Here is a 9,774-nt window from a genome sequence, read left to right as displayed (position 1 = left end):
AAAAGAAAAGAAAAGAAAGCATTTTTTAACTTTTGGGTTAGTCTAAACTGAGCTAAGATTTCCTGTGCAGCCATCTGCATTGGTTAAGCTGGCCTAGTTAGACCAGTACAAATCCCCAGCAGACTAGTTTTCAATTCACCTGCTGACAGAAGGTTCTTACCTCAAGAAGTCTGACTGAGTCTTCTAAAGCGCAACAAGGGAGGGCATAGCTATATTCTTTCTGAAGCTCCTTTTCCCGCTAATATCCTCAGGCCATCATCCACCTGAAATTAATGGGACTAGTACACTATTATAGTCAAGTAGATGTGAACTGATCAGAATGCTCTGTGTTGTTTAAACTGTAAGTATTTTAACAGGGTGGAATCAGGCTGCAAGAGCAGTGGATGTCTTCCTAGTACCTTTTGGGGGTTATGTGCCTTTCTTTTCTGCAGTATTTTGAGAAGGTTCATAAGGCTAGGAAAAGTGTTTCGAAAATTCCAGCTATGCACATGTTAAAACAGGAGATTAGTGCTCCATCCCACACATTGCCAAAATTAGATGTCCCTGAGGGAGAAGATCCTTAAAAATTATAACCAAACAAGAAAAAGAAAACAATGTTTTGTCCTACTCATTACCAGAATATTAAATTTAAATTGTTTTTTTAAAAAAAAAATTTACGGCTTAGCTGAAGATTTTAGGGAAACAAGTCTTATAAGAAGACTTGTGTTTGTCAGTACAAAATGTGAGCATGCCACACCCTGTGAAGACCTTAGTCTGAGGTCATGCTTTAGTGAGCATTGAATCACTATTAAAAGCTCTGTGCCTGTGTTGTTGTATCTTTTTTTTGGATAGTAGCGTGTTCAGAGATTATTTTTTGTGGAAACCGTTGACACATCTAGTTAAAGAAGAAGCAATTTCTGCTTCTCTAACCGAAAAACAAGTGTATAGCAGCTGCGTGCAGAATGGCCTGGTACAGCCCGGGACCCAAGTCAGTGATGTGGCAAACAAAAACTAGAAGTCCTAAAGAAAGAGAGACTGAGAACAACTTTTCACTCTAGCGTTTCACCATGGCATTTAGCCAGTAGTCTCACGCTCGGAGGTACAGGGAAGTAAAGAACCCAAGAATGATGGTTCAGTTCCTCCTTGGTCAGCTTTGAGCAAGATTATCGTCTCTTTCTAGTTTCCATTGTGCAGGTGTCCAGGCCACAAGTTTGACTGTCGAGAGAGCTTTATTAGAGGGACAAATAATATGAATAACTGTAAGAATAAAATGTAGGATATCTTAATCTAAGTATTGGCAGTGGGAGGAGGTGGAGGAAGAGTCCAGGTCTGAGGAGTTCTGAGTACTTGGCTTTTACCATTGTCATTGGCTGTTTGATTTTGTGTTTAAATATAGGTTAAAGATGCTAAATTGATGAATCTCAGTTTGAATGTCTTGGCTGTAAAGGACCTCCCATCACTAGAGTAAACCTTCCAGCACCAGTGGAACAGTGGTAAATCCATGTTAGGAAATATACTATGCCAGTCTTTGTGCTGCATCTGACCTCTAGAGAGGAAGGACATTTCATTCTCTGTATCAGTACTACAGCATTTCTCCATTCTGCTGTTTCTCTGAAAAATCATTAGAAAACAAGAGAACCTTTCAGGTCCTCAGAGAAAATAAAATGCTGTACTGCTTTCCTGTTATAGAGAAGTAAACTTTTACTTTTGAAACAAGTTAAGAAGATATTTTCTAATTATTTTAAAAATGTTTTTTGTCATGACTTTTCTGATCTCTTAGCCTAATTCAGTTTTTGCGAACAAAATTTTATTTCTGGAACTGTTTATTCCTTAGCTATTCATTGGCCTGTCAGCTGGGAGCAGGAAATATCTGGAATATATGTTCCCAGAAAGGAGATTTTGTAATATAACATTGAGAACTCCTGATTTTAGGGCGGGAATTTTTAAACTGGAAACACGTCACACTACACTTGTCTCTGATAGCACAATCCCAGTGGGCAGTATCAGTTAGGAAAGGGTGGAAAGAGCTTTTTTTCCACAGCAGGACAATTTACAGTATTAAGCCAGATGTAACTCCAGCTATGATGGTATAGTCTCACTTCCCTTGGGAAGCACTAAGGTGGAGAAAGAGTCTGCTTTTCTGCCAGAAAAGGAAGAGCATCAGAATGAGGAATTCCAGTATTTGTCTCAGCATCCAGGATGTGAACCCACATCCCACTTCTCTTTTCTCCACTTGCTACGCTACAAGTCTTTTACACATTTTAGTACTTATAAGGCCACAGAGGCCAGTAGAAATTTGCATTAAAATGTTACTTACATGGGAAGTAGCTGGCCGTATTTCTCAAAACTGTTATTTTGGTAAACTCATGAAAATTTCTGTTCATTGGTTATACGCAGGTTTGTATTTTCAAGCACTGCTGTGGCTCTGTGAGGGTCAGACACTTTACATACGCGTATGTCCTTGTGAGAGAGAAAGTTATTATTGTTCTGTGGGTGTGTGACTGGAGAAGATACTGTTCTCCACAGAGAACTAGTGCTTATACTTCCTTTTGATTTTCAATTAAAAACATCAGTAGTACGTAGAGATTTATAGACAGCAGTGCTAATACACGAATTCAGATTTCTTAATGACACAGTAATGCACTTGTTTACATCAAAGCAGGGAACATTTGGCCTTTTGGCTTCTAAGAGAAGGATAATTTCATGTTTAATGTGCAACATGGTTAGAAAGCGTGTGTAAGTTGTCATTTACCAGCCTGTACTTCACTCTTCCACGCTTGTTCGCTTATTGTATTTTTGGTCTGACTTGATGAAATACCCGATTCAAAACCATGCCCCAAACGGCTAAGTATACTCATATACCTGTATATCAATGTGGCTTACATCGCTGAGATCATGGGGATCTGACTTACAGGCTGCTGCAGGAAAGGATAATAATTATTTTATCCTGCTATTAACTGCCTGAAGATGGGTCATGTCAGCTAGTAAGAAACACAAAGCAGTGGGGTACCTCCTGGTGCTCAATAGCAAGCTGCTTAAGCAATCTTTGGTTAAGGTAGATAACTGATAATTACTTGGAAGAAAAATTACACAGACTAATTTATTAATTGATGTTCTTCCTGTTGGTCTTGTTCCTGACATTTGCTCTCATTGGTTACACTTCCACATCTCACATTGATTGAAACCTTTTAATAATTAATATTTACACATTAATCATATCATCATAGAATAGTTTGGGTTGAAAGGCAACCTTTAAAGACCATCTACTCCAACATCTTTCATTAGATCATGTTGCTCAAAGCCCCATCCAACCTGACCACACTTCAGTGACAGGGCATCCTCAACTTCTCTGGACAATCTGTTCCAGTGTCTTAGCACTCTTATAGTAAAAATTAATCCTTATATCCAATCTAAATTAGTTTAAAACTGTTGCCCCTTGTCCTGTCACTGCAGGCCTTAGTAAAAAGTCTCTCTCCATCTTTCTTACACCTTTATATATTGAAAAACCTCAATGAGATTTCTCTTGAGCCTTCTCTTCTCCAGGCTGAACAACTCCAACTCTCTCAATCTTTCTTCACAAGAGTGGTGTTTCAGCGCTCAAATTGTAGCTCTCCTCTGGACTTGCTCTGAACAAGTCCATATATTTCTGGTACCGGGGACCCCAGAGCTGGATGCAGTACTCCAGCTGGGGTCTCATGGGAGCAGAGTAGAAAGGCAGAATCACCTCCCTCAGCTTTCGGGCCTCTCTTCTTTTGTTGCAGCCCGGGATAAGATGGACTTTCTGAAAAGCAAGTGGACATTGCCGACACATATCCAACTTTTCATGCACCAGTACCCCCAAATGCTTCTCTGCAGGGCTGCTCTCCATCCATTCATACCCCACTTTGTACTGATATTGAGGATTGCACCAACCCAGGTGCAGGACCTTGTACTTTGCCTCGTTCAACTTCATGAGACTCACAAGGGCCCATTCCTCAAGCCTGTCAAGGTCTGTCTGGATGACATCCCTTCTCTTTTGCATATCAACTGGACCACTCAGTTTGGTGTCCTATGTAGACTTGAGGGTGCACTCAGTCCCACTGTCTATGAAACTGACAAATACCACTGGTCCCAGTATGGACCATTGAGGGGCACCACTCACTACCTGTTTCCACTTGGACATCTAACCATTGACTGTAACTCTTTGGACATGGCCATCAAGCCAATTCCTTATCTATCTAACAATCCATCAATCTAATCCATATCTCTCCGATTTAGCAGCAAGAATGTTGTGGAGGAATGTATCAAAGGCCTTGCAGAAGTCCAGGTAGATGACATCTGCTGCTGAGGGAAGCCTTCACAGGAGTAACACTCTGCTGCTCTGCTGTGCTCCGATTCAACAGGTCATGTTCATATATGTTTTAATTCCACACTTACGTGAACAAAGCATGCAGATTGCTGAAGAGAAGACTATGCAGGAACTTTGTAACCATTGTGCGTACCTGAAGCATGAGACTGGCTGGAGTGTGAACAGGGAAGGAAACCTCAGTCCTTACCGCAGCAACACGTTTGTCACCCTCAGCTCATTTCCCAGCTCTGCTGTCCAGATCTGGAACTAGCAAGGCCATTGTGAAGTTTTTTTCCTAAGATCTATGCAATCACCTTGTATCTGAAAAACATCACCCTTGAATTACGTGAGTTTTTGAAAAGGTGTCTTTCACATTGCCACTGGCGTCTTTAGCATGGTGATAGAAAAACAACTTGTTCAGGAAAATAAATAGTAGATGAGAATAGATGGACCAGGGAGCAAAGCTATTAGCCAAAGCTTTCTGCAGCCATCTCAACTTCCCCCATGTATTGCGCACACCAACCACAGCCCTGCTGCCTTCAGACTGACAATTTTCACAGCTTCCCCTCCACCCTCTCCACAGATCTGTGAGTGAAGTACAGAAACATCTGGCATTAAGTGGACAGGTGCTCTTCGAATGCTGTGTTTGCCTTAGGAGCATTAGTAGGACAGGGATGTGATGGTGAATGTTGATACAACATGCAATTCCAACCAAAGAGGTCATGCCAATGTCCATCTGGCCGAGTTTTTACTTGGTTATATTGCCTTCTTACGCTGCAGATGCTCATGGGAAGGCTGACAAACCTGTGATAGTGCTGATATGAATGCTGCCCTGTAGTATTTGGAATAAAAGGTGTCTTTTCATTAGGATCGCTTCTTCCCTTCTGTGCTCTCCTGGAGCTGGCAGGGCCTGTAGTCCCTCAGTTTCTTGGGTGGTTTCTGTATGTTTGAGGGTTTCCCTCGCATCCTAGAAATGTTTCTTAAACATAATGCTTTGCAAGGTAAAGCTGCTTTTGTCCAGATTCTCCATCTTCAGGTTGAGATGGGCTCACCAGGCTTTAGTACGTCCTGACACTACGGCTGCTACTGTTAGGTTTTACCGTTCCTAAAGAAAACTCTACATTACCAGCCACTCGCTCTCCGGTCACGCTTCTGATGTTCTGGTTTTTCTTTGTGGAATGATGTAAGAGAGATGTTTGGCATTTCCCTCTCCTGGTTGAAGGGTCTTAGTCTTTCCCATTCCCATTTCTTCTGGCAGAACTTCATCCCACAAGAACTCAGACTGGCCAGCAGCCCAGACTAGAAATAGACCAAGGTACATGCAGAAGCTGACCTGAGCTGTTGTGCTACTAAATTAAAATGGCCATGCAATGCTTCTGCTGCTAGTCAAGTCAAGTTTTCTTCTAGCAGTAACAAAATGCAGCAAAAGACTGCTAGAAAACTCTCCAGAAAGGAGGAGGCACTAGACAGTGGGGAGGGTCACATCTTACTGCGTGTCTGTGAGAATGAAACGAAAAGCCTCTGGCGGAGCAGCACGGGCTGTATGCAGAGTTTTGCGAGCCCTTGAGAGGCTTGAATTGTGGTTTGGTTGGAGTGCTGAGCTAATGCTGAGGTCGGTTCTTACAGACTATAAACCCATTCATTTATTTCAGTAGCTGTCTTTTGGAACAAGCAGATACCACTTTCTTAATTGTGCAGGTCTGAACCCATATTTCAGCCTTGACACACTCTCTTCCCTTACTGCTCTCCAGTGCTACTATAGTCAGTGAACCCATTCATTGACAGCACTAATCGTTTTCAGTGAGCTGCTAGGGATGGCCTTCATCCCAAGAGACGTTAGAACAGGCACGTGTGTTATTTTCAGTATTATTGATATTTTTTTTGTACTTTTGTTCCATGGTTGCCTAACAGCAGTTTCTTCACCTGGCTGTTATAAAATTATCGAGATCTTCCTAGGCTCTGCAAAAAGACACATTTCTTTTCCTATCATGCTGTTCCCTCATATGATTTGCTACAAAGGGGAAAACTTTTACCAGGGAAGATCAGCCCTCTAACATGTATTTGGCTTGCTCAGCTCTTCCAGTGTTTCTGAATACTAAACATCTCTGTTCCATTTAAACAAACAGTACTGAAAAAAATCCAATTATAGCAGTAGTTGTCAGTGTGGAAAACAAAGCTATTAAATTCTGATGTACAGCTGGACCTGTTTAGTTCCTAAATAGCATAGATCAAACTGTTTCTTCATTTTCTTGTGAATTAGGGGCACAGATAAATTCTGCCAGTCTAAACTAATGCAGTTTAGACATTAAAGAATTTCACTCTTTTAGTTTATAAACAGTCTCCGTGCTTTGACTACGTAAAATCAATATATAATTCCAATTGCACTTTAATAAAAGGTCAGATTAATTTTATACAGTAAATGCAGGGTACTGCTATATAAAGCAATAATGGGATGGACCAATGCATTAGGAGGATGCGTTGTTATTGCACTTAAAAGCTTTTAAACTGGCAAGCCATTTTTCTGGTGGAGACAGATTTTTGTCTATTAAATATTTCCTTTGAGTTGTCCCCATGACTCTCCCATTTTGTTTCCTCCAAACACGCACACCAAAACAAATCCCAGAGCCCTCATCCAGCAATTGTACTGTGGGAAGAAGTCTGGATAAGATCCCCAGTATATCCATTAAACACAATCTGATAAGCGGGTAACTGTCACTGTCACCCAAGGGCATCCTGGGGAACTCATGTTGTCCTGTTGGAAGGAAGGACTGAACACTGAACTCTGGTTTCTGCAGCAGTAGAGTAGGGCAGATGAATAAAGGAAAACATTTTAATAACTATGCATTATTAATATCACTAGCAGGCCATTAAATCACCCCTACAACACACATTTAATGAAGGAGAATGTGTTGTTTGAACACTGTGTAATTGTCAAACTAAGTCATTTGGCAGAGCAGCCTGTTTTGCTTCTTGAGCTATGACAGTTTCGTGAGGTTGCCAGGAGAGTCGAAAAGGCTGGCATTTCACTGTAGAGATTCAGAATGATCTTACAGCTGAAGCTCCAAAGTCATGCTGGAGAGAGATAAATTTAGTCTCCCTTTTTTTTTGTGACAGATCTCTATAGTTCCTTAATCCATCTACAGGTTTCCCAGTCTGTAAAAGAGGCGTTGTAATATTTTCTTGCCCTCAACACTTTGCCTGTATAGGATGTAAAATTTTCAGAGACCAATACATCAATAGTCAGCTGAGAGATAAGGGACAGGGGTTTGTTTTAAGAAAAATTTTAAAGAAAACACCTTTCCATTGTACTTTCTTCTGTTGTGTATATTTGTGCTTCTCCCAGAGACAAAGTCCAATTATTACACACCTATGTTACCCCTCCAATGTATCTTGTGCATTGTTTCATACTACAGACATTTTCAAGACCTGTTTTTAAAATGCTAGTGGTAAGAAAGAATTCTTACCATTAGAATGAAGTGGATGACATGTGGTCACTGAAGGCTTCTGAATGCAGGGTATGAACAACCACAATGGGAATATCCATAAGTGTTTCTATGCATTCTATGTTGACAAAAATACGTATTTCTTTATTTCTGTATTTCTGAAACTCTTAGATTGTATAGGAAGAAATGATTGAAACCTCTGTTTCGCATCTTTCAAGGCTTTGATTTAGACACTGAAAAATGATTGTGTTGTGTCATGATGGTCACAGCAACAGGTTCCTGGTGTTTCACTAAACCATGCAGCACTGAAAAAGGCATGCCAGCAGTTTTAGCTTCTCATGCCCTGTGTACAGGCCTGTGATCATTTGACTTTTTAGATAGCATTTAGCAACCAACCAGCCATACCCTACATTCTGCAGAGCAAAGGCAACCAGACATAATTTATGGTTTCAGTCTTTGAAGTAACTTGCATTCTCTTGCCATTGTGCAGGCAGTACAGCTCGGGAGCCCTGTTGTAGAGGGACACTGCTGTGTAACCATGAAGGTAATAAGAAATTCAGACTCAGCATGAGGAACAGCATCTCTCTGAAAGACCAGCAGAGTAGCCAACTGGAGCCCATATGGATGGATGCTCATATCTGTGCTTACTGTGTCACAAAAGCAGGGGCAATACCTAACATTTGTAAAAGATTCACTCATCTTTTAAAGCGTGTAAGTACTAAGACAGTGTGAATAGAATCATCGAATCATTCAGGTTGGAAAGGACCTTTAAGATCATGAAGTCCAACTATTAACCCTGCACTGCCAAGCCCACCACTAAACCATGTCCCTAAGCACTGCATCTATACATCCTTTAAATATGTCCCTAAGCACCACATCTACACATCCTTTAAATACCTCCAGGGATTGTGACTCCACTACTCCTCTAGAAAGCCTGTTCTAGTGCTTAACAACCCTTTCAGTGAAGAAATTTTCCTAATATCCAATCTAAACCTCCCCTGCCACAGCTTGAGGCCATTTCCTCTTGTTCTGCTTGTTACTTGGGAGAAGTGACCAACTCCCATCTCACTACAACCTCCTTTCAGGTAGTTGTAGAGAGCAGTAAGGTCTCCCTCAAGCCTCCAGTTCCCTCAGCCACTCCTCCTAAGGCGTCCTCTAGACCTTTCACCAGATTCACTGCCCTTCTCGGGACATGCTCCAGCACCTCATGTCTCTCTTGTTGTGAGGGGCCCAAAGCTGAACACAGTACCCAAGGTGTGGCCTCACCAGTGCTGAGTACAGGAGAACAATCACTTCCCTACTCCTACTGGCCACACTGTTTCTGATACAGGATTTTCTTGGCCTTGTTGGCCACGTGGGCACATTATCATGGGCAGGGGTGTTTAGTCCTATTTCCTAAAAACAAAGTGAAACAAGTATTCAGTTCCTTTTTCAGCTTCATGAAAGCCAAATCTGTGTTTCTTGACTCCTAAATGTCACCCATCTCTCAAACTGTAGCTCTTTCAAAGAGAATTTGAGATTGATTGGCCTGGAGGGAGGGAGAGAGAATAAGTGGGAATATGATTGTGTGCAGCCTTAGAGTGTTTATGCAAGTGTCGAAACTGTTGAGTTCTTCTGACTGTTTCTTTTTTTTTTTCCTTAAAGTAATTGGATATGCTTTATTTTACATAGATTTTGACATACATGGGGCTCATATTGGCTTTTTTTCAAATTCGGCACTCACTGAAACTAGTACAATCATTTCTCATTTCTCTGAGTGACCTTAATGTATGTTTTCAGGCAGTTTTTCTGTAAGGTCTTTACAATGACCACTCTGGGCTCCAAATTAAGCACTACCTAGCAGTAAGAACTCTGCCTTAAGCATATGCAAGATGTTTTGCCTTACCTCATTCTTAGAATTAAAGATGACAATTAAAATCTACATTGTAGCAGAGGGAGAACAAGTAGTATAGCAGAAAAATCTGACTGACATAAAGAGAATTTAGCCCTAGCCTTTGCCACACAATACTTTTGTGAAATACTCTG

General features: G+C 41.2%; 1 protein-coding gene across 1 annotated transcript in view; it reads left to right on the top strand.

Annotated features, from left to right (window-relative positions):
- Positions 1-7,021: 7,021 nt before the first annotated feature.
- ATP10A (ATPase, class V, type 10A) overlaps positions 7,022-9,774 on the top strand; it is a gene marked incomplete at its 5' end in the record, with an annotated part of 57,033 nt that continues 54,280 nt past the window's right edge. Inside the window, 1 exon segment of the mRNA XM_009874716.1 lies at positions 7,022-7,108. Within this exon segment, the coding sequence (XP_009873018.1) occupies positions 7,022-7,108 (87 nt within the window).

Source organism: Apaloderma vittatum, unplaced genomic scaffold (assembly GCF_000703405.1).
Source record: "Apaloderma vittatum isolate BGI_N311 unplaced genomic scaffold, ASM70340v1 scaffold9378, whole genome shotgun sequence".
Classification (NCBI taxonomy): Eukaryota; Metazoa; Chordata; class Aves; order Trogoniformes; family Trogonidae; genus Apaloderma; species Apaloderma vittatum.
Note: the sequence above shows the minus strand (reverse complement) of the source record. Positions and strands in the feature narration are given on the sequence as shown.